General features: G+C 35.1%; 1 protein-coding gene across 1 annotated transcript; it reads left to right on the top strand.

The window, feature by feature from the left end:
• Nucleotides 1–2,436: 2,436 nt before the first annotated feature.
• On the top strand, nt 2,437–21,349 carry b4galt1l (DP-Gal:betaGlcNAc beta 1,4- galactosyltransferase, polypeptide 1, like). Its single transcript, XM_019064214.2, is given in 6 exon segments — nt 2,437–3,537; nt 5,985–6,220; nt 12,165–12,352; nt 16,996–17,118; nt 19,201–19,305; nt 19,558–21,349. Coding segments are annotated over 6 exon segments (1,062 nt in total). The 5' UTR covers nt 2,437–3,257; the 3' UTR covers nt 19,688–21,349.
• The last annotated feature ends 5,579 nt before the right edge of the window (nt 21,350–26,928 follow it).

Here is a 26,928-nt window from a genome sequence, read left to right as displayed (position 1 = left end):
GCAGTCTGGTATTAACAAATAAACGAAGATATCCAGACGATATTTTGAATGGGCGATGTCTAGTAGTAGCCAGTTTTGTATGAGTTGTTCTCATTGTTATGTGTTTGTTAACTCGTACAGCTACACGTGGCAAACAGGCAACATGTTAAGCTGTTAAGGAATATTTTTACAGGGCGACATTGGGCAGCTGAACTCAAAGGATCAACACAAGTGCTAGGCAAACATCTAGTGAAGATGGTGGGGGATGCTAATTATTTGCCACTACATGATGGTGTCTGTTTTTCCCCGTTCCCTTTAACCATCCGTTTTTTTCCTAAGAAAAGGCATCTGGTGCTTTGGACAAACTTGAAAACCTATACTGACCTTCAAGAAAAGTGTTATTTAATCAGAAGTTATAGAAAAAAAAATATGATAGAAAAAAATGTAGCTGAAAATTTATTGAATATTAACACAATTTTAGTAAAAATTTTACTGTAAAAAAAGGAAGAAAACAATAATAGTCATAAAAATGTGACCATTTTCTTGTTCAATCATTTCGCAATGTATAATATATGTAGTTTATAACATTTATAACTAGTTGAACAATATTTTACAGCTATACAATATTATTTTCATTTAATCCTGACCCTATGTAGTCATCAGTCAGATCTTACATATAGAATAGTATGTATGAGAGACTAAATCTTTGAAAATGTGAAATATCTTTGGATCAGTTTTGATATATAGCTTTACAAAAATATACATAACATTGTATAAAATCATTAAACACCTAATGTGAATTGTTTTTGTTAAATACAATGACTTTTTAGGATCACTTATTTAATACCTTTTTTTAATTAAACAAACAATTTCATTAATACATGGAAATTAGTTTTTTTTAAGGTTCATAGAACGTGCACTTTTTATGGTGCATGCAGAAGATAGTGCCTCAAGGTTTTTTATTTTTTTTTTGTTTTTTTATATTTAGATATTTTTATGTTATATAGTGTTGTGTCATTCTCATGTGTTTGTCTGTTGCGTCCTGCAAACCCCATCCCCCCCAACTTCACTTCCTGTCTACTCTGTCCTACTGTAATAATGCCAAAATGAAATGAAAATGCCAAAATGAAATGAAAAAAAAAAAAAGTTATCCTTTAAAAAAACTTTTTATGACTTTTTGAAAGTGAAGTTGAGCATTATGGTGCTAAGCAAATGATCTAACAAGGCAATAATGATGTTCTTTTACGGCTTTTAACATGCTAAATCTCCCTTAAACATGCTCACTGCTCAGCAGGGGTATAGCAAGGGTTTGTTTGTCATTCTTTAAGAAAGGACACTCTTTTCATGGCCTGAAGTTCACGTAGTTTAAAGGATGGATGCTTCAGAGGTGTGTTCAAACAGAAGGGAACCTGACGAGGTAAAATAAGAAAATGCCCATTCTGTATTTTGCTCATTTAAGTTTTTTACACTAAGATATAAAGAGCTCATAACATGAAGTTAGTCAAGGTCAGTTACAGTGGAACAGGGTTTACATTTCAAAAGTTAGACCCTTGTTGCCAAAGCCTTCTGGAATTTTGAGGACATGCGTGTCGGAGTCAATGTGAACTTCTGAAAAATGATCCTGCTTTGCAGCACATGGGTAAAACACATGATACTATGAGGATTTGAAAAGCAATGTTTTTTTAAATATAAAAATCTGCTTTATTTCCTTTCTGAAACATCATCAAGACAGCTTTGCACCATGTAAGTAAGGCCTTTACTTAACGGTTTATTTTACAAACATTGCCACAAGGTGGCGCTGAACATCTACAGGAGAAGAGAAGGCCTTTCTGAATGAAAGAATGAATCTGGGAAGTAACAAACTTTAAGAATGTATTTCTAATTCCAACATGAGCAACCCACACCATTTTTGTCATTGTCCTTCTTTGTTTTATGTATTAGGTATATCAGTCTATTATTATTATTAATAGCCAATTTAATCTAATTAATAGCCATAATAATAGCCTTAATTAATAGACAATTTGCATTTTTTTTCGTGGCTGGCGTAAATAGTCACATAACCAGAGCTGTTAAACACAGGTTTGTCTTTCTGAAAAATAATGCATGTGTCCATCAAAGGAAGCATATTTGGTACTGTAGTCAATATGTAAAATTTAAAGGGCCTATATGTGACCAGTGGGCAGGGCTTATAATTAACTAATATTGAAACCCTGAAATAAAAAGCTTAACTTTTTTTTTTAAGCATTTCTTGTTTTTAATTTGATGTACTAAAATAGCTAAAACTGAAATAAAAATATAACCAAAAAAAAAAAAAAAAAAAAAAACATTTTTGTCTCTCTGCTGAAGAGTAAAACGTGTTAGAATTAAATGGCAAAAGCAACCATTTCTAAACGGAACGCTCAGGGAAACTTTTATTGTGAAGCAGACCTCCTCATGTCCTCTCAGTGTAGCTGACCTCATATGATGATGTGCTCTTCAGCCTATCTACAAGTAACACTCAACAACAAATCCGCCAGCAGGGTGTTTGGAGATCAGATACTCTCACGAGCTGAGCTCAACTCTTCCCCAGCGCATACGAACCCATCTGAGAGCTCTACGCGTTCATTTTTGCTGTAAAGGCTGGTTTGGAGTCTATCCGGAAACTTATCGCCATCTCTCTTCCGATAATATGCTTATCGCGGATCGTTCTGGCACGGAGATTTATCGTAGGAAACGTCTGGGATTTGGAGATGTGCTGGGTTTTTAAGAAGATCCTTTCGACGGACGTTTAACTTCACCTCGATCTGAATGTTTTACGTCTGATTTCGTGCCGTCAAGTTACTCCCATAAACTTTATAACGGACTTAATTGTTTCGTTCGTACACGTAAGTTATAAACGTCAGCCATGATCGGGATTGAGGTACGAGCCTCGGTTTTTCGGTAGCTTTGCTTGTAATAACTGTAGGAAGTAAGCCACAGAAATGTAGTTGATCGCGTGTTATTAGCTGAGAACTGAACTAAGCTGTTGAATTAATCAAGATTTAGTTGAATTGGCTGAGACGTTTATATAAGTCATATAGCTATATTTATATAACAATGTATTTATTTTTTAAATACAATTAAAACCGTATTTGACCAGGTTTTTAACCTGTAAATTAATATAGATATATTAGAAGTTAGCCTACCCAAAAGCCCAGGAAGTAGAAAGTACATAGGGCGTGATTGATTGGGTTAGACTGTAAATAACAACCATTTAAAAAAAAAAAGAATATAATATAGTCATCTGCAGGATTTCTACGATGCGGGACGCGCCTGCGAATTTTAGTCTTCTACACAGGACTTGCTCTTTAGTGGTGTTGCTATGTTTGCTTCACATCTCTGTTACTGTCATATATTATATGAGAAATTCAGATTCAAGGCAAACCTTCGTACAAAATCAGCAAACCCCTCAGATCCACAGGAAACTGACCGAACAGAGAGTCGCTACAGATGAGTGAAAACCTTTATTGAAATTTGTGACTAATCTCAGAGAGACGGGGATTTTGCTGGAGGCATGCCCTGACAATCCACCTCGATTGGGTGAGCTGTTGCTTTATTTGAGTTGATCTATGGGGACTTGCTCAGAGAGAGAGAAATATGCCACGTTTATATATTAAATGTATTTATATATGATATAAAGTAAATGAATATAAATATTTTCAAAATGTTAAATTAAAAAAAAAAAACTTGTTCAAAAGTCACGTAACAGTCTCATAAGTTTAAATAATTTGTCTAGTTTTAAGGTCCGTAAGAAGACAAACTTAGATTACAAGAGAAATTGTTAATATTTTACATTTTTTCTGACCGGCAATGAACAAATGTCATTTCCACCACATCTCAATATACAGCTGTTATTTAAAAATAGAATAACTTATGCCACGCAAGAATTGTGTAAGATCACTAGTTTAACCAGTTTTACCACAATGTACAATAATTATACATTTGTCAATGAGATAAATTAATTGCCTTAAGGACCAAATGCTAAACTGTACACCTTTCACTCTCTGAAATGTAATATTGGTTTGGGTAAGAGCTTATTAGAAATTAAATAACTTGAATTTTTATATTAAGTAGAGCATGATCACATAAATTGTGGATACATTTTTAACGTGATGAGAACTTTTTAAATATTTATTTTTTAAATGTGTGCGGTGATGGAAATGACAATGAATTAATGTGAATGTAGATAAATAGTATATATATATATATATATATATATATATATATATATATATATATATATATATATATATATATATATATATATATATATAAGAAAAAATCTTAAACTCATCACACTCATTAAAGTCAATTCACAAAGTCATTAAACATAACCACATCTGTTTTTAGAGTAGTGCTGAGTTTGATGTATAAAACTGATTTGTCTCACAGATAAATAACTGACACAACTGATGGCAAGGCCTAAATATAATCAAAATTCCAACATTGTGAGATAATTATATGGCTATATAATTGTGAGAGTTTGATACTGAAATGTTCTTATTGGTCTCTTAAATGAACACTCATCTTCTGTGAAGTAATATAATTTAGAAATAAAAATAATATCATAATATGAAAATTCTAAATATAAAAAGTATTGTAATATATTATAATATAAAAAGTATTACACAGATTTACTCTCGCAGTCCATATCAATTGTACTTTGTAACCATAAATGTCATTTCCACCACAGAGGGAAGTGTGGTGGAAATGACATTTTGTAGTTTTTTGTGAAAAAATGGAAGATAGCTTCACTGATTAGCTTTGACCTGTGTTGGGTGCGTTCGCCGCGGGGCCCCCTCATTTGGAACAGTTTGGAATAAGTAAGATTTTTTTAAATCAACAAGCATGCATTAAAATGATCCAAATTGACAGAAAAGACAATGTTGCATACATTTCTATTTCAAATAAATGTAGTTCTTTTGAGATGTTCTTTTGAGCTTTAAATTCATCAAAGAACAGTGAAAAAAGCATTAATAAGCATAAGAGACCAATTTCAAATACAAATAAAAATCTTAACGATTCTTTCAAACTTTTGACTGGTATGCACAAATTTTAGTTTAACTTTTTAAATGTACATTTAACTGATGATTGTTTTTTTTTTCCTCGTTTTATGTGCTTGTCTATTTAGTTGGCGAGTATCACAAAAGTACAGACATTTTGCTTAAAGAAAATGAAGCCTATGTAAAGGACCATTAATTGTTTTTGTATTGTGAAATGACGACTACAACTGAAAAAAACTGAAACTTCACTTTCTTTATTCAAAATATACATATTTCCCAATTGATATTGGGGTTAAATATGCCTGGACATGTTCTGGACATGTTTTTGTCTTTCTTGTTTGTTTTGGGTTTGATTGTTTTTAGATATGTTCTGGACAGTTTTAAATTCACCATATTTGTTTACATTTTACAAATGTATTATGATTCAGCACAGTGTAGTATTTCTGAGAAGTTTGTGGTTGTCATAAATGATGTAATCTGTCACTTTGTGTTCCCTCTTTCAAGATTCCAAAAACAAAGCATGTTTTTACAGCTGCCGTGACTCTAGATTTTAACATTTACCCCTCTCTGTAACTTTCTGTTGAAAATACAGTGAATTCATCACTCATGCAGGAGTGTTATGGTAGTTTTCACGTTATCTACTGATGCTGATTCATTAGCTTCACTGAAGCCCTTTGTCGTAATGGAAAAATTGTCCGAGAAGCTTTGTGTTACACGGTTATTTTGCCTTGGGTATCTTTCTCTTTTGTCAGACAACACTGACACTGCTGCTTGTAGCAACAGTACTATGATAATGTAATTGGATACACCTTAGTGCATTGAATAATAATGAGTTCTCTAAGGAGAGATGGTTTACTTTAAGACACAAAGTAGCACTTGGTTGGTTTTTAATAGCCTGGATTATTCAATGGATTATTTTGCTTTTTAAAAAAGTTTTATGTCTCCATAATAAAGCATGTAATTTGTTTTTTTTATTCCTTCTAGTGGGTCCCCTTCGGGTTGAGTTTTCTGACCCGGTCACCTTAGACCTGGTGAGGTCAGAGAACCAAGCGTTGCAGCCCGGTGGACGGTTTAAACCCACAGAATGCATCGCCCAGCAGAAGGTGGCAGTCATCATCCCCTTCAGGCACCGTGATGAGCACCTGAAGTACTGGCTGTATTATCTACACCCCATCCTACAGCGGCAGCAACTCGACTATGGCATCTATGTCATTAACCAGGTTTGTCAGTGCAATACAACTTTTGCAGTTGTTGACCTGCGACTTCTTAATCTGCATTTGCAGAAGGGTTCAAAGGCCTGTGGTGCAGTTTGATGTTATCATTGAGTTGGAGGTTAAATATCTCTGCTTGTTTGTTGAAATAGGCATTTATTTCCTCTTAAATTGAAACCTGATCAGATGCATGTGTACCCATGGTTATCTTGAAAACTCTTAGTAGTAGATGGGATTAACGTAACCGTGCAAAGAGCTTTGTTTAGAAATGTCTTTTGTTGGTTCAGATAAAGCAAGGCAAACATCAGCGGCTGCTTGACTTTATTTAAATGCTCTTGCAGTTTTTAAAGTCTACTGTATCTTGAAACATTTGAGCTCAGTGTTTGCTGTCAGTTATGATGAGTTCCTCTTAAAAGCTGTGTTTTGTATTATACTTCTTCTTTTAATCTACATTGTCTACACCCTTTTGTTATCTGGAATGTAAACTGTCTGTTACGTGGGGCGTGCTGAGGCATGAAGTTTGGCATGTGTTTTGCTAATTCCTCTTTTCTCTTTCATTGGCCATTTTGAGTGATGTAGCTCACAAACATGGTTGTTCACATTTCACATGCTTGTATTTAAAATTTATTGATACTGGTTAACTCATACTGTACGGAAGTACAAGTTCTTTTGACATCCCAACATAGAGGAAGACATGTCATGTACATTTACATTTACTATTGTGGCAGACACTATTATCCAAAGTAACTTACAAATGAGGAACATCATGCAGTACACAGCACCAAACTTCATTGGTAAGAGTAGAACAAAAGCTGATTGAGAAGTCCCAGTATTCAAATTAGTGAATATGTAGTGAATGCATAGTGCTTTTTCTGTGGACTCAAACATTTGCATTTGATCAGCATAGTCTTACCATATCAAAACTAAAATCCTAACACCTTTTTAAATTCCTGAATTATTAGTATTTTTTTTTTTTTTGTTATTTTGTAAATGTAATTTATTAAGATTTAAATTTTTCGCATAGGTGATTCTAGAAATCCATTTAGCTACTACAGCAAAAACTAATATCCAACTGAACACCTTTTTAATTTCCGTAATTACTTTCTTTACATTAAATATACATTTATTTAAATGTACATATTTCCATAGATGATACTCAACATCAGTTTAACTCCTACAGCAAATACTAATATCCTATTGAATGCCTTTCCTCCATTGTTTTATTAAAATTTTGGCATTTTTAATTTAGTAAATACATTTTATTTAGCCTACATGTAAACTTCCATTATCTGTTTGGTAAATAAATTTCAATTAATTGTTTAAAATAAGTCACTCATTTTAATTGGTGACCCTTTATAATAAGGTTCCATTTGTTAACATTATAACATAACATTATAAACTAACAATGAAAAACTTCTTAAGCATTTATTCATTTTTTTATATTTGATTTCAACATAAACTAATACATTATTAAAATCTTTAATGGACCTGAGCTAACATGGACTAACAATGAACATGTATTTTTTTCCAGACAGATTAATAAATACTGTCACAATTACATTGCTCATTGTTAATTAACAAGTTAATTTTAGTTAATGCATTGAATATTATTATCAAATGGAACCTTATAGTAAAGTGTTACCTTTTAATTGATATAATGCATAAATACTGATTTGGTGCTGTGTAAATTTGATAATTACAAGCATGCTTGTATGGAAAATTGATGCTGGTTAACTGATATTGCACAAAAGTACCAGTACTTTTGACATCCCTACATAGAGGAAGACATGCCATGTACATTTACATTTAGTATTGCAGCAGATGCTTTTATCCAAAGCAGCTTACAACTGAGAAACATGGCAGGCCATTATGCAGTACACAGTGTCAAGCTTCATGTGTAAGAGCAGAACAAAATAGTGTGAATAGTGTTTTTTAAATTCATTTACATTTGATTACTATAATATTAAATATCTTGTTGCATCCTTGAGTTTGGGAACTCTTCAGCTATTCCTCGCCATCAGAAAAAAAGTGCTAAACCGAGGTGCATTACACAGTAGTTTCCCAAGACTGTGGTAGAGACAGCTGCTGTTTGAGGCTGGGCGTCCTTTCAAAAAAAGTTGAGCGGCCTGTTGTCATCATTCAGTAAATGCCGTGACATTACAGACTGGAACGAGGTAAGACGCAGTGCTGCAGTTCTTGTCTCTCTTTTATTTGGGTCTCTCAGAGAACATATGTCTTCATCGAATCCATTTCAAACAGCCAGTTATCAGTGGTTTGGGAATTTTCCAAGTAAACAAAAAGACTAATGTGTATCATTCTGTGTGGCTTTGCACTAAAAGCATCCAAATGAGCTCGCCAAGAAAGTCTAGGACCTGGCACGTCCTGATTTTGCTGAGTTAGATGTGTTCCTAGGTCAACTTATTTTGTTGACCCTGGAACAACATTTTAATCCAAAAATGTATATCCCTACACCTTAACCTAACTTTAAACATTAGTTTTCCCTAAAATCAGAGGAAATGATAGATCCGCATCACTGTAGTGCCATTTTGGAGAATATGAGCTAAACGCAAACACTGATTTTAAAGGGTTACTCCACCCCAAAATAAAATTTTTGTCATTAATCACTTACCCCCATGTTGTTCCAAGCCCGTAAAAGCTTCGTTCATCATCGGAACACAATTTAAGATATTTTGGATGAAAACCGGGAGGCTTGTCACTGTCCCATTAACTGGCAAGTAAATTACACTGTCAAGGTCCAGAAAAGTATGAGAGACATCGTCAGAATAGTCCATCTGCCATCAGTTGTTCAACCGCAACATTATGAAGCGACAAGAATAATTTTTATATGCGAATAGAAGAAAGAAATAACTTTATTCCACAATTTGTCTCCTCTGTGTCTCTCCGTATCACTGTAGCGCCATTCTGTGTCAGCCGCGCCACAAGGATGCGTTGTTTTCTTTCAAATCAAAGTGTAAACACACGCAGAAAACATATCGTTGTGGCGCAGAGGGCACAGAAGAGCATACGCTGCCTGCGTTCAGCTCATATTCTCCAAAATGGCGCTACAGTGATACGGAGAGACACAGAGGAGACTAATTGTTGAATAAAGTCGTTATTTTTGTTATTTTCTTGTCGCTTCATAATGTTACGGTTGAACCACTGATGGCACATGGACTATTGGGACGATGATTTTCATACTTTTCTGCACCTTGACAGTGTCATTTACTTGGCAGTCTATGGTACAGTCACAAGCCTCCTGGTTTTCATCCAAAATATGTTAATTTGTGTTCCGAAGACGAACAAAGCTTTTACGGGTTTGGAACGACATGGGGGTAAGTGATTAATGACAAAATTTTCCATTTGGGGTGGAGTATCCCTTTAAACCTAAACTTCACAAAAACTATAAACTGGTTCTTCAAGTCTGATTAGTTAACCACAATGTTGTTCCAGGGTCAACAGATACTTTGTATATTTGTATTTGGTAAAATCAGATTCTGCCTTGGAGCTGTCAGCAGTCTTCTCTGATTGTGTCTTCTCTAAAGTGTTACTTGATTGTTCTTACTAATTATTCTCTTGCTCTCTTTGCCACCCCCTTCTTTTCTCTGCACTTTGCATTTATTTTTTCACCCTTCCATCCTACATTCCTTCCCTTCTTCCTGTTCAAACCGAACCCCTTTTTATGCGCATCAGAGGCCCTTGCGCTTGGTCAAAGGTGAGACGTCTGCTTGCTCTTTCTCTGGCCAATCACACTACGCTTCACTGGCTGCGTCTGAAGAATGGTAATGTTGGCTTCTTGATTATTTGATTTCTATTGTCGGTTACTATTTCCTTCCTTATTTTCTCTCTCTTTCTCTGCTGTCTATCTCTCTTTCTCTCAAGTTACTCATTTCCCCATGGATGTCAGTTCTGTGCCAAAAATAGCTATGCTTTTTCTCACAAAAGTGTAATTTGATCACTTCATCCAATCTTTTTAAAAGTTATCTATTTATTTACTGGTGAAAAGAAATCCAAAAATGGCAGTTTTATAATTATTTACACTTATGACATATGCTGCTAATTTTTCTGTTGAACACAAAAGGAAATTATTGAATGTAGTTAAATATAATGAGGGTGATTTTCTTTTTTTTAGTTGATTAGCTTTTATTTATTTTCTCTACTGTCCTATTTTCAGAAGTTTGCTTCTATCTGTGCTATTTCGTCTGTCCTATATGAACAATGAAGCTCTTCTTCACTTTCAGATCTTTGTGTTTTGATTCCTCAAGGGTCTTAATCCTTTTGTCTACTTTTTTTTTTAACTCCCTCAAATGTGAATGAATCCTCCAGTGACACATTGCAGGCCGACGATCAGATCTGGTTGTTGACATGTGAGAACTCTGCTTTATGTCAACTCAAAAGATGACCGAAGAACAGGACGATCTGGTTCTTCAAAGCCGAGTCTCGCTCTGAATGCGCAGGCCACATCTTCTGAATCAATCATGGATGTCGTCTGCTCCACTAGAACAAGCGCACCTCAGTTCTTTCAGGGCAGCTCGTTTGAGTTTGCTGTGTGTTATAAAAGAGAGGATTGCTACTCTCTGTTGGGTGCAAGGGGGTTAACAGATAGCTCTGGGCTCTGGGTTGGCTCCGGGGTTGGCTCCGGTGTCATTAAATTTCATTACACAAGCCCAAGTGCCGCCGTGATGCTCTTCAGAAGGAGAAAAGGTGGGCTCCAGACAGGGAGCGTATCCATTAATCATGAGCCAAAGGCCCAAACCCAGTGGAAAGATTTGAATGACAGTTGGAAATGAGTCACCTTGAAATGTCAAATTTGGGCTTTCATGGATCTTCTTTGCAAAAATGTACCATGGTAACCATAGATTCCAACATTGAAAACACAAAGAAACATTTTATTACTGTGAAACAGGGCTTCCCAAACTTTTTTTTCAGCCAAACCCTTTTGACCACAAATATTTGCATGAAGTACCCTTATGTCAGTAATTTAGCACGGTTCTCACGGTTCTTTTATTTTTAATATTTTAATTTTACATTTTACAATATAATTAAATTATTTTTGTCATCAATTTGCAAAGCCCAGTTTAGGAAACTCTGCTGTAAAAGAAATATATATAATTAACCTCGGGAGGAAGAAGCTCAAAGTTATCTTTCTTTTCGTTCTTTCTTTTTGGCAGTGGTGGCAAATACCACATAATACCATGTTAGCCTAATCGTAGTAACAAGAAACAGCATATTTTGCCAGACACTATGATTACCATGGTCCCTTTTTGTTAAAAACAGCTCAAATTCATTAGTTACTTTAATCAGACATGGCGGTCTTTTCTGTCGTGCAAGGAATTGTATGAAATTCATGTCAACTACCACACAAAGGCTAAAAAGTGGATTTTACATAGTAAAAAAGGTTTTTATTCTTATTGAACGAGTAGGATTTTTGTTACGAATGACGAAATATAAATATAAATATTAAAATAGGCCAATCTAATACTTTTGACCAAATTCTAATAATGGGCAATTATGTTGTTTAATAATCCAATTTCTTAAATCTGTGTTGATGTATTTTGTTTGTTTTTTTAAGCATCATTTGCATGAAAATTCTAATTTGATTATATTTGATTTACAGTAGGAAGAATGTTGCCTTTTTGTTTTACTACTTTTAATTAATTGATAACTTTCAAACCCATAATGAAGTGTATATTGTAATAAATTACAAGCAGTGACTTGTACAAGCAGGCTCCCATACAGTAAGCACAATCGCTCTGATTTTGTCAGTTTAAACATACCTACCCGCTCTAGCAAAGACTCTATGGCACAAAATGTCATGGTACACATCACACTGCTTTATAGACATTTTATAACACATTTTTTCCACCATCCTTTTATACGTTTCAATTTAATTTGTGTAGAATGTGTATTTTTCAGCTTTGTATCATCCTCTCAACCTCTCTCTCCTTAATGACAGGACGGCGAGGATACGTTCAACCGTGCCAAACTCCTCAACATTGGTTACGCGGAGGCTCTGAAGGAGTATGACTACGATTGTTTTGTCTTCAGTGACGTGGACCTCATTCCAATGGATGACCGCAACTTCTACAAGTGCTATAGTCAGCCCAGGCATTTGTCTGTGTCTATGGACAAGTTTGGATTCAGGTATTTCTGGTCTTTGTTGACTGTTGTCTCATGTCACGGCTTAATGGTGTATTTTCAGCCACCAGCCAGAATATATTTATATTTCTAGGGATAACAAAATACACAGGCTAGTATGGAACAAACATGGTTTGTTTGAACATGGTATCAGGGTATTCTCTGAATTACCTTGGAGTATTATGTTGGCTCTGTGTGCAAATGTAAATGCTGCGGTGTATATATTTACATGAATATCAGCGGGGAGGACTGCATTACAGTATTTACATGAGAATTACATGTTGGGACTGATTGTAGCTCATCTGTTTCTTAGAGTCTCATGCACTGTTAACACCCGGTCACTTAATGCGTTTTCTTTGATGAGACCAGGTGTAAAATAAACATCCTCCAAAACGCTTTCACAATGGATCGCTCAAATCATTGAAAGAGGTGGTCTGGGACACATGTTGAAACCACATATGTAAATATTACTTACAATGTGTTAAAAAAAATACATTTGTGAGAGTGTTGCTTTCATTGACGTGAACCCCTTTAAATTTGCATGTAGCACGGGCATTGAAGATAGGATTTAAACCAGTTTTGAGGGGACACATTTATGTGGCCAGGTGTGAATGGAACCATTTTAACAAACCAGATAGATAACCGATCAGAGAAAACGCATGAAGAGACCAGGTGTAAACAGGCCCTTAGTGAAGCCATTTATGTTTGTCCTGAAGCTAAGCATCGAGTTTCACATTTAAGACAATAATCCAGTTAGGTGAAGTATTTTAATTTTAAAAGTATTTAATTCACTGGAGTTTTCAAAAATTGGCAAAGGCTTTAATATATAATCATTTTCTTTTTCTGGCAAAAATAATTTTATTGTATTACACTGTGGTTTAAAAGTTTTAGGTCAAACTTTCTATTCATCACAGAATACTGAAAAAAGTGTTGTTTTGTTGCTGCCTTATGTTAAACTGCTTTAAATTAGTTTTTTTTTTTCACAACAATCTACACTCCATACACCATAATTGTAAAGAATAAAAACAGTTTTTTAACATCTTCGCAAATATATTACAAATAAAAAACTAAAATTATTTCATTGCATAAGTATTCATACCCTTATCTGGGACAGTTAGAAATTTAGCTCAGGAGCATTAATTTTGCTTGTATATATTACTACACTTCAAGTGAAGTTAACCTGTGGCAAATTTATTTGAATGGGTGTGATTTGGGATGGCACACATGTCTTAATAAAAGGTCTAACAGCTGATAATGCATATCAGAGCAAAATCCAAGCACTGAGGTCAAAAGAACCACCTTTAGAGCTCAGAAACAGGTTTGCATCAAGCTACACATCTGGGGAATAACAGGACAATGACCCTAACACACAGCAAGAGTGGACAACTCTGTGAATGTCCTTGAGTGGCCCAGTCATCGCCTGGGATTGAACCGAGTCAAATATTTCTGGAGAAACCTGAAAATGTTCGTCTGCCCCCATCCAACCTGACAGAGCTTGAGAGGTGAAGAAATGAGGAGAAGGATGGCAGATAATTGCCAAATGCTGATAAGAAAAGCTTGTCGCATTGAACAAAAAAGACTTGAGACTGTGAAGGTGCTTCAGCTAAATATTAAGTTAAGGGTATGAATACTTATGCAGTGTGCTTTTTCAGTTTTTTATTTTTAATACATTTATGAAGTTGTGACAATTATGTTTTTACTTTGTCAGTATGGTGTATGGAGTGTAGATTGATGTGGGAAAAAAGTAATTTAACGAAGTTTATCACAAGGCAGTCACATAATAAAATGTGAAATGAAGGGGTATGAATACTTTCGCAAGGCACTGTAAATGCAGCCTTTGTGATCATAAGAGACTTCTTTAAAAAACATTACTGACTTTAAACTTGTTAACGGTAGTGGATACAGTCACAGAGCTATAAAACAACTCTCTGTTCTAAATACTGTATATGAATAAGTAATCTTTCATTTCCATACCAAGTGACACCTATATCTTCCATGGTCCCAACACAGTACTTTGAATTGAAGATATCTTTAGTCCTGATCTTCGATGTGAAAATGTGAAAAAAATCCAAATGCTGTAGGATCAGACCCTCAGTGGTTGGTCTATGACCATTCTGTTCTTAAAAGAATATTTTGGGTTAAATTGCTGTAAATGTGTTTTTCATTAACTTTTACGGAGGAACAAGTCAACTTTATTTTCATTGGTAATCCACAACAGGCCTCAGATGCTGTTGATTTAACCCGGTCATATTTAATCCAGAATATCCTTAAACCTTAGGTTACTCCAGCAGTAGTATTACTTTAACCTGTAATAAGTGAGTCACTTTAGATAAAAGCGTCAGACAAATGATAAAGTAGCAGCATTTGGATGGGAATATTCTAGCAACGCCACACATGATTCCCATTAGGGCCTATTAAGAGCTGAACTGACTGCCTGAAATGAAACTATAGCTTGTTGGAGTGGCTTGTACCAGTGAGCTCCAGCACAAGCTACGTGTAACATGAGTATCATGTGTGTGACGGTTTGTGTGCGTAACGTGTGTCTTTTGTATTCACAGTGTGTAATGAGGAAATGATAAAGGATATGTTTTAAACTCCCACACAGTGAAGCAGTTGTGTTGCTCTTTTGTAAGTCTTTTATAAGGTCTTTACTCCGTTCACCACTGCTAGCATGGGCCGCAAGAGCTGGGCGGCTTTTTTCCCACAGAGCTTCAAAAGCATCTGGATGTAATTTGTCATTTTCAAGAGTTACCGTACAGTAGAACGTCAGACGAGAGTGAGCCAGAACCTGATGTAGGATAGTGTTTGCTCATTAATTTCAAACAGAGACACCTTTGTGTAGAGAAAGTTATGTAGAAACTGAAATGTATGTTGTAAGAAAAATAGCAATAAAATGATAATGAATGTTGTGACGACTGGACAAACCTTTGGTTTAAAAAAGTATGCTTTTGAATGCTTTCCTCCATAATTGTCCTGGGTTTGAATTTGAATTGTATTTAAATGCACTTGTATCCTCTCTATGCATTTTTGTGTTACTTTGAATGTTATTTTGAATGCACGTTCTCTTTACCTGGCCGTGACTTCGCAGTTTCTAAAGGGACAGTCCACCCAAAAATGTATTTATATATTACCATTCACCAGTGCTGAGTTTTTACTACTGATTACATGTAATCTAAATTACAAAAATGTAGTACTTGTAATTAGATTATATTACATTTTAAAATGCTCATAATGTGTTTATTGTTATTGGTTTAAATTTATTTTTAAAATGGTAGTAAGCTGTTTATAGTTTGATTGGTTTTTTTTTATTGTTTTTTTTTTCTGTTTTCAGATTTTCCTTTCTAAAAAAATTTTTTCATGTGTCATATCGTTTAGCTTTGAATATTTTCAATATGATATGGCCATGTAAATTTCATGTAAATTGATTTGTGATCCATGCTTCAGAACATGGGGACAAAAGCACCTTATATAAAAGTCAATTATATAATGTTAATATTTAAATAATTTAACTAAACATTTGCATGTTCACAGCTCTCTGAAATCGGTTAATGGACACATTGACATGTCATTTTAATTTGACATTTTTATGATTTAATTAAATATTCTTTTCATCAATTCATAAACCCTCGGCAGCTCTTTCATTGAAATAGTGTAGTGATTTACAGTAGGTTTTGAATAGCAAATCTGCGTATCTGTTTTAGTATTATAATAGTTGCCAGAGAAACAAATAATAATCCATTTTAGTGTTATTTGTAGGGATGCACCGATCCGATATTTAGTATCATTTATCATTTCCTGCAAGATCAGGTTTCGGTCAGACGAGTACGGGTCAGGTGGGTTATGCTGATGTTCATGTTTGCCAGCATTTTTAGAATGCGGTAAGGGGTGCGTCTAATGCTGTGTTCATGTCACATGACAGTTTCAAATTCAAGTCAGACTCAAAAGTTTTGTTTCTAGGTGAATGCCAGCACCAAAATGAATTTGTAGATTAGTAACAATTAGTAACTAACTAACAGCTAAGTTGATTTAATTTTCAACATCAGTTTTGTAGCTTCTCACACTCCTGGAAAACCTTAAAATATCAGGAAATTTTCAAGCTTTGAAAAGTCCACATTTCGATAATTATTATTATCATTTTTATATGCTCCGATTTAAAGTATGTATTTGACTAGAAACAACTCTTCTGAGTGTAATCTCTATAAAACAATAGAAAATAAATAGATTTAAAAAAAAAAAATTTTTTTACAGTCTTGTGTATTTAATCTGAAATGGTCCTGCTGTTTAACAAATAAATTTTTAGCAATACAAATATTATATACATTTTGGTGATTTTTTTTTTTATTATTATTATGTAACAAGACACTGTAATTTATTATTCATTAATTGTTTAATTATTGCTATGGTTATCACTATGTCAACCATCACACATTTGGGTTAGTCGGAGTGACACCACCTAATAATTTAGCAGCTGGCTTACAGCAAAACACAGAGGCAGCAGATGTTTATGGGCTCAAGTTCAGCCCCCTGCCGGTTCTCATTAGTGCACCGTCATTTCCCTGCAGAGAAAAATCAAGCTATAAGCTGCACTTCCTTTGCACCTGACGTAGCAACTGCCACCCAACACATCTCTCTCTGTCCGTTTCTAACAGGTTGCCATACACACAGTACTTTGGAGGCGTGTCATCCCTGAGCAAGGAACAATATCTGAAGATCAACGGCTTTCCAAACAACTACTGGGGCTGGGGAGGAGAAGATGATGACATATTTAACAGGTCAGATAACTTTTAAAAGAATGCTTCACCCAAAGTTGACAATTCTGTCATTATTTACTCAGTCTCGTTGACAATTCTGTCATTATTTACTCAGTTTTTTTATTGGCACACACACACACACACAAATGAGTTTCACAGATTTATAGCATACAATAGCAGTTTATAGTTCTTATAAACCATTTCTATCATGGATTAAAAAAAAATAGATCGGTAATTGTGACTTTTTATCTCACAATTCAGACTTTTTCCCCTTAAATAAACTCCGACCTGAAAGAAAAAAATGACAGAATTGTCATACAGGCTTTTTTTCTGGCAGCAGTTTCAACTTTTAAAAGAATGCCAAAGTTGACAATTCTGTCATTATTTACTCAGTCTCGTGAGAAAATAATAGCAGCAAATCCCAATGTGAAACGTCTTCCTTGTGTTTACATTTGTGCACACCCACATACGTGTGTTAAGTCTAGTGTGACTTTTCCTTTACATTGAAAAACAAGATTTAATGTGTTTTCATCCTAGAGCTCAGCTCTTGTCTTCTAGTGCAGTTAACCGAGGAAACCTCGGATCCAGCAAAAACCGGAAACGTAAATTCAACTGAGGGTTCCATTTTAAGCCTCACACATCCTGTTGCTGTGCTGTCAGCATGGCACTGCAAAATCAGAAAGCTTAAGCATGTGTTATAAAGCACATACACGCGTTCAAAAGTTTGGGGTCTGTACGCATTTTGTTCTTTTTGACAGAAATAAATACTTTTATTTATTTAGGATTTTTACTAGGGCTTTCTAATTATTAATTGCAATTTAATGCATCCAAAATAAAAGTTTGTGTTTACATCATATGTGTGTACTTCATATATATATTATGTATATATAACTCCTATATATTTTAGGAAAATATGTTATATTTATATATAATTTTTTTATATTTATATATTTATTTCTAAAAATGATACATGTATATAAAAATGTACATACATATAAATATCTTTTTAAAATATATTCATGTGTGTGTATTTATGCATATCTATTTTTTCAAGGAAAATGTTAAATTCATATATAAAATATTCTAGAAATCTTCTGAGATGGCAGATAAAACCTCTTATCATCCGTTTGTCAGGAAGACAGTAGCTGTTTAATGTCTTATTTGCATGTTGCAGAGTACTTTTATACAGCTGTCTTTATTCTCGTGTGGTGTTTATTTTTATTTTTACATTTTTTGGGGGGGGGGGCTTTCACGGCTGTTACTTAAAGGATAGTGGAGAGTTGCATCATCCGCATGAACACCTGCATCTGTCAGCTGCTCAGCTACAGCTTAGTTTTTCCAGTGGAACATTCAGGAAACAGGAAATATTTTTAAAGGGCAGGAAACTGCTTTTCATATTCGAAATGCCAAAGAGTACTGGTTGTGCTGTCTGAACAAACTTTTAGAATAAATGTGTTTTGCGCTGTTTGTGCTTACAGATGTAATAGATCCCTTAAATTGATAGAATTTTTGTTTTTGGGGGGGGAACTGTCGCTTTAAGACCTTTGCCTGGTAGTTAAAACAACAAGCGAAAGAATGCATTCGCAACCACCCACAATACCATAGCAACTGTGGAACAATGTGCTGAATAGAGTTTAACAGGTGCCTGTCCCCCTTTTTCAGCTATTCTGGTTCCATACGTTTTTTTTCCATTAATTTTTCTAATATGGGTTTAAAAAAAAGTCTTTGTTAAAGCATAATAAGCCATGAACCAGGCCAACCAGTAATGAGGTGTATTAAAAACTTTCTATGCTCTTAAAACACTTAATAGAGCATAGAGAGACTCGATTATATTATTTGCGATGCTTCATGGGAGAGGGCGGAGCTCTGGGTTCGTTAAAAGTTCAAGTTCAGCTTGTATCTACATAAGTTAGGAAAGATCAGCATCTTGCATGTTTATTGGCTTTTTTAAAGTTACAGTTCACCAAAAAATGAAATGTCTCAATGTCTCTGTTTTTTCAGTGGAGTCTAATGTTTATTCTCTTCCACTTATAATTTGTCTAGACCAATATACTTTCAATCATATGTATTAATTATGGACTGAAAAGAGACTTGTTTTCACAGGGTTACCTCCAAAGGGATGTCTATATCAAGGCCTGATGGGGTCATCGGAAAATGTAGGATGATCCGCCACGACCGAGACAAGCAAAACGACCCCAATCCACAGAGGTACTTGAACATATTACAGCTTTATGGCTGCTTAAAAGTTTAACCACTCTGATAATCTCAATACGTTGCCATATTTAAAAGATGAAATTGTGTGGGGATGAAAAAATACATTTGTAACATACTGTACACTGAACTGAAAGTGATTGCCAGATTTGTTTAACGATTAAACAAATCTAAGTTAGTTTACGATATGTACAAGGTTATAAACAGTCCTGCTTTGAGTAAACTTAATTATGTCATTTCCTGTCACAGGTTTGACCGGATAGCTCACACAAGGGAAACAATGGCAAGCGATGGGATCAATTCATTAACATACAATGTTGTTAAAATTGAGAAAGACCAGCTATTCACCAAAATCACAGTGGATGTTGGCAAACCATGATTCCTGCATAGAGACCAACATAAAACTGAGTGATACTGCAGCGCTGGCTGTCGAAAAACCAAATGTGCCTTGATATATCAAGTCAAATGGATCATTTTTAAAGTGGATTCTATATTTTTTCAAAAAGACTTGAAAGTACTTAGAAATGTTTTGCCATCTTTGCACATGTGATGGTGAACACAGGGGTCTGGACTCCTTTTGCCCAGTGAATCAGAACTGTTCGGCTGCTAAAGGAGACACACAGGGGTTTCAGGTTGTCCTCGAGGCGACGGGCCAACGTTGTTCTGTCTCAGACACTTCTGCTGAGGAAAAAGACTATATTTTGAGCCATTTGATGGAAGCAGCATATTGAAAGTGATCTGATTTGCTGTTGAAAATGTCCTTGTGGTGGGACAAATGTATGCGAGTTGCTGTGTATGGGATTATTTGGTTTGTGTGTTTGAAAGTGAATATTTAAAGGATTGATTTTGGTAATCAGCAAGCTAAGCAATGCAAAAAATCGGGGATTTACAAATCAAGGGCTGTGGATACTCTATAATCATATACCAGCAAACTGGCATTTTTGGGCTGTCACATGTTTGTTTACTTTTATTTTGTATTGCATCTCATTAGCGTGTTGCTGTAGCAGGTTATTTGTACTTTCAGAGCCTTATATCTCTCTTTGTTAGGGGTGAGATGTCTGAATGTATTGGCCTGCATGGTTGTGCTTTATGCATATCGGACCATTATTATGTTTGCTGGAACACCAAAGTAGCAGTCTTGCATCTTGAAAGACATGAATTTCCTCCCTTCTGTTTGGTGCATTATCTTTGCTGTATTAGTTTTTTTTTTTTTTTTATCTTATTATTTTTTTTTTTTTTGCAAATATATCCAGTCAAATGCAGCATTATCAGGTCAAGCTTTTGGATTTGCTCGGTCCTTTATTGCATAGAGCATTTCTCAGATCTATGCTGGTTATTAAGGGCACAAGAATATTCAAGCTCTCTACTGTAATGAAAACATGAAGCCATTGAGAACTTTGCTGAATTGACCTATTGATACTTGTTTTTTTTTTTCTTTCTCTCATATGTGCTGGTCTCCTCTTAGAATATTTTGAACAAAGAAAACCAAAAATGCCTTTCGACTCTGTCAGGGGACGAAATGCAGACGAAGCAAATGAATGTATGTCAGCTGTTTTGCTCAAGTGCTTTTCAAGATGGCGACTAACAGCCCATACACAATGTACAGAATGTTTTTCCTCTGCGCCGAGCAACCCAAAAGACCCATAGATTTTCTTTCCAGCTTAAAAACTCTCCAATGCCTTATAAAAAGTCCTTTGCACCAGGAAAGAAAACTACCTCTCTTTACGGCACAGTACTCGCAAGCAGAAGGGATAAGCTGCTAATGCTGTCTCTCAAACCAAATGCTTTGGCAAATAATCTTAGCCTTTCTTCCTCTTAGGTCAGTTAAAGCGAGGTTTAAATCTGTTTAGACAATGGTCTTTGTTTGAGAGCCAGCACATAGTTAAATTTATTTTCAAGTTTTCATTTTCTTTGTTTGATTTCTCAAACAACTTATTTGTTTCCTATGTTTGATGTTCATCTTACTTAAGTGTAATGCAGTGAACAATGAACACAGTTTTGAAATGATGGAAATGAAATAATTAAATTGTGTTTGATTCAACTCGGCTTTTGTGTTGTGAATTGAAATAAAAGAAAGTAACATTACGTGTTTGGCCAGAGGCAGCCATTCATTGCCTTTTCAGCAGAATATAGCTTGCAAATTTACACACAAACCAGTAAATCTTGCCTAACCACCTATTTGATCTTACCTCAGAGATAATGTTTTTGTCTCTTGTTTTATAACATAAAAGGATGAATGGAAGGATAGATAGACTTGGTCTTATGTTTAAAATAAACATTTCTATGATTTTCCTCTCTGAATCAGATAACCCAACGAATTACTGTGTACAGACATATTGTTTATAACTGACACTGAAGCAGTGCCAGAAAAAAACATTATCAGGAAGTCAAGATAAACAATAGGCCATGCTTTGGTTTTCTCATGGAGGTACAGTATGTGAAGTTAAGCTATTACCAATGAGATTGTCATTAGCTGCCACTGTATTTAATGTTCAGTGTTTGGGGTGGAGTGTATCCATGGGATTTCACTGCTGTTTGCATGATGTACAACACTATACACATATTTTTGCATGTAGCTTGTTTAGGTGTTTGTTACCATACTAGTCTATTATGACAGTGAATTCCATATGAAACCCCCAGCTGAACTATTCAAAGCAAATTAACTGGGGAATTCTTAAGAACTCAGATAGAATGAAGTGGGAATTAGAACAGTGTTTGCACTAGGTCTGCCCTGCCCTGGAGAGACAAAACTTATTTCCTGGTGAACAAACTGGCCAGAAACTCTCAGTTCACCTAGTGCACAGAAACCAGCTAGACAAGATTAATGATCCATGTTTTTTTTTAACAGCCTCGGCATGGCCTGCGGCTGACCTGTCGAGATCACATGTGGCTCATATTTCACCCCAAAATAATAAAAAAGACAATAAAGCACATTTTCCCAAAATTTCTATAAATTCTCATTACTGTTGTGCTGATAAATGAATAAAGATATTTAAACAGAAGTACTTTTTACATTATGGTGTTTGTTGTACTGCTTTAAATTTAGGTTAATTTAATTTCAAATATATTGTACTACATTAATGATAATAAAAACGCAGAGAACACATTTTGATTATGAACATTTGTGGAGAACATTTGCTTAATTATTTTAATATATAATTTTAATATAATACATAATAGTTTAAGTACAGCTAATTGCAAATATTTACAAGAACTGTGATTTTTAGTGATTTTTTTGATTTTTTTGAGTCACATGGCACTATTATTGGTGGATTTTTGTGTTTTTTTGTTTTTGTAATATTAAATATTATGATGTTTTTTGTTTTTTTTTGTGTTAATGGTAGAGCATTGTGTTAGCAGCGCAAAAGGTTGTGGGTTTGATTCCCAGGGAAACACATGTTAGCCAAAATAGATAAAAGCATCTGCTAAATGCATAAATAAGTGATTATAGATAATAGTTCAAATATAGGTGTGTATAGATTACACTGTTGACAAATTTCTACGTGTAAAGTTATGGATAATTGTCTGTGTTTTTATCTCTGAGTTAATTCAAATTTGTTTTAGATCATTATCCTGCTAAGATGCATTAAGGTGCCTTAAACCTGACAGACACCACTCAAGAATCTCTCATACACACACCCACACCCACCCACACACACACACACACACACACACAGACACATTTTTCACTCTGGACTGGTCTTGCTAATTTTACGAGCAGCTATGTTGGTATGAAGAGAAAATATAATTTATGGTGTTTCTTGCTTATTGCAATAAACTCATTTTCTTTTGTAATAAGTGATAAACAAATGTACTTTAAATAAGTCATTTTAAAAAAGCCAGGGCATTTCAACTATATTGGGATATTTGTCAGGTCCAAAGCGAATCATTTCCTCTTCCTCCAGCTGTATTGATGCAGTCACTTCTCCTCAGTGTCCGGTATTATTATTATTATTATCATTAATATTATTAGTATAAATGTCTAATGATTGATTCCATTTTTTTTCCCAAACAGCCAACCTGAAATTTAATTATGGTTGCATGACAGAGGATCAAATATGATGATCAAGTTATGTGACAAAGTGTTGACGTGTCCTTGAAATTTACAATGAAGTCAGCTATATTAATGCTGGTATAAACAGACTATGAGTAGGCATTTCTTTTTCCTGTGTGGAAGTGAGGTGACCTTGAACGTCTGTCTGCTGGAGGAAACAAAGACCCACCTGGCTGCCATGTCCTAAAGGTCTGTTTTATTTTTTACAGTGTAAAATACAGAGGCCTCTGAGACCCTGAGTCCTGATTCAAGAAAAAAACATGCAACGGGAAAGTTTTAGCAATGAAGACTGAGTTGCAAAGCACCAGGAAGGGACACTCTGTCACCTCTGTCAACACTGAAACCGACAAACCAGACCAGCAGTAATGTTTTATGTCCACAAGAGACTTTTAAGCATCAAAATTATCACATTGTTATACACAGACAATGGGAACATACTTCAAAACAATACAACGAGAAACAGTAAAATGTAAATGATAAATAGAAAAAGATGAACAACATTAATATGAAAACTGTGCCAGAGGATAGTAAGAAAATATTTAAATAAAAACATCTTTTTTGGGGGGTGTCACTTTATACAATAGCATACCCGTTAACAATATTATGAGTTCGAATAACTTTTTTACTTGTGCAATTACATAGAATTACTTCTGTGACATTATTCAAGCTTGCATAGCTTGTCAAGTTCTCTGAGAACTTCAGAGAAAGCATATCGACAAAATCCTGTATTATTATATAGTATGTAAAGATAATTCTGAAAATTCTAGGGTTTGTGATCACTGGTATCAACCACACAATCCACATCAGTTCCCCATGTTCAGATTTGCTCCTCCTGTGTTTGGCAGAGCAGTCAATGCAGAGGCCAAACCGACTTTGATCCAGCCAACCTTGTAAGAGCTAATGAGAAGCAGAGATGGATCCAATTTGTTGAGGGACATCTGTTTGTGCTTTTCGGTAACTTTACAGATGAATGTAGAAGGCTTTGGCAAGCAGGGAGGTGAGGAGGAGGAGGGTGAAGAGGACGACGAAACAAAAAACGCTTTGAGAAAGAGGAAGAAGAGGATTCTGGAAAGCATATGACCAGTCACCACAAGTGAGGCTGTGCAGTTGCAGCTTGTGCAGGCAAATGTCCAGCTAAAGCATGACGACAGCTTTCCAGAGCTCTGTTCTGCAGGTAACACTGTTCCTCTGGCTCTTACAGTACATATTGCATATATTGACCATTTTAGCACCACCTGCTAAATGTAAGCAATTTTAAGTGAACAGGGATGTTTCCTGCCATTAAATCATGTCAAGCTAATGATGATGAACCATGACTGTGATGTACTAAAGGTCAATATTCAGAATCTGAATCTGCACAGAGAGCCACGAAAGCCACCGTCCATTCAGACAACGGGGTCATCAGTGTCAAGCTTGTGTTAGTTATTTAAGACTTAGCAGAGTTTTCTCTTCTTGCGAGAGAGCTTTTGGCTAATGCTCCTTCCTCGGCAGGGATTATTTTTGTTGGCACTGAATGCATGGCCCATGATTCAGTACTGCTCTTGGGCTCAGGCCCCGGGAGAAGCATTAAATTAAAAAACACAAAAACAAAAGATTTTATGTCTTTAATAAACAAGTGTAAAACTTTCACATTTGACTTCCGTAGTGTTTTTTTTTTTTCCATATAACTACAGTCAACTATTTGTTACCAACATTCTTCAAAATACCTCATGTGCTCAACAGAAGAAAGAAACTCATACAGGTTTGGAACAACTTTAGGGTGAGACATTTTTTGGGTGAAGTATCTCTTTAAGTGTTTTATGTACCATAGACACATTAGCAGATTATTTCTGTCTTTATCTAACATCATTTTGCCATATGTGCCATGCTCTTTCAGTCTTCATGCAGGACGCCCACTTAGGGAGTAGAAACTGTGCTGAACTTTCTCCATTTATAGACATAATATTTATCTTACAGAGGACTGATGAACAGAAAGCTTTCAGAAATACTTTTATAATCCTTTCCAGCATTATGCAACAACTCTTTGAGTTTTAGCTGTTATGAGATCTCTTTTGTTTGAGGCTTGGTTCACATCAGGCCATGCTTCTTGTGAATAAACTCAAGATTTGTAAACATTTTTTACGACAAGGGCTCTGACCAAAACCTTCAATTAGACTCCATGGTTAGTGGAGAAATCATTAGCTGAGAGATTCACATTTCAATCAAGACATGAAAATGCACCATTGTGGTGTGACTTAGCTGCAGATTTTACAAAGCAGTTGCAGAAAATGCAGAAATTTTTACTTCTGCAACTTTAACAGCTTAGCTCCTTAATTACTATCAAAAAATAGCTACAGGCTTTGTGGTTTGCATGCTAATGTGAGGCAGATAGATCTCAAATACATTGTTCTTGCAGTGACTCAAATCTTCCATGCCCCTGGTACTGCCTTGGACACTCGCGTGCATATATCAGTCATTCAATGAGGAAAACGTGCCCAGACACATATTTCCATGTTGATCAGCACCTCAGTGCAAATTCCACTCTCATTTACAAGAACTGGAAGTCAGAGCCCATGGGAACTCATGGCTGAGGAGCTTCATCAACTAATCAAGCTATAAATGCTTAGTCAGTCTAAATCAACAATATTATTAAACGGCTCTCTGACATACTTCATTTGATTGGTCAATCATGGCTTTCAGCAGTAATTTTTTTTGTATAATAACCACTTAACTACTGACAACTGATACATAATTTCACCTGATGTCAATATTTCATGTCCCTTTATTTATACATTTGCTATTTCAGATAAATGCTGTTCAATCAGTTGCATAATGGCTGTAATATTTTCCACAAAAGCAACTGTTTAATACGAAAAAATGTGAGCACCAAATTAGCATATAAGAATGATTTCTGAGAAATCATGCGACACTGAAGACTGGAGTAATGATGCTGAAAATGTATCTTTTATCACAGAAACAAATGACATTTTATCAAAATAGAAAAGTTATATATATTTCATATTTTATGTTACTGCTTTTAATTATATTTTTGATCAAATAAATGCATCCATCATGACCTCAAGATACTTATTTCAAAACAAACAAACAAAACATTACTGACCCCAAACTTTTGAAAGGCAGTGTTAAATTCCAGTTTTATCCGTTATGTAATATTTAATGGCTTAATTTATACAAAAGTTGCAAAGAACAGATGGGGTACAAGGCTTTGTAGACTTTAATATAGGCTATTTGTGTTGTAAATTTTGAAGCAATAAACAACTTTATAACTACTAACACGCATTTATTACTGAATTATTATTGACACCTTAGGCTTGCTGTAGACTAGAGCAATGATTCTCAACCACATTCCTGGAGGACCACCAACACTGCACATTTTGCATGTCTCCTTAATCAAACACACCTGATTCAGGTCACCTTCTCATTAGTAGAAACTCACAGACTTGTAATGGGTGTGTCAGACAAAGGAGACATGCAAAATGTGCAGTGTTGGTGGTCCTCCAGGAATGTGGTTGAGAACCACTGTGACACCTTAGGCTTGCTGTAGACTAGAGCAATGATTAATGCTC

Source organism: Cyprinus carpio, chromosome B14 (assembly GCF_018340385.1).
Source record: "Cyprinus carpio isolate SPL01 chromosome B14, ASM1834038v1, whole genome shotgun sequence".
Taxonomy (NCBI): domain Eukaryota; kingdom Metazoa; phylum Chordata; class Actinopteri; order Cypriniformes; family Cyprinidae; genus Cyprinus; species Cyprinus carpio.
This window is presented reverse-complemented; position numbering and strand designations above follow the sequence as displayed.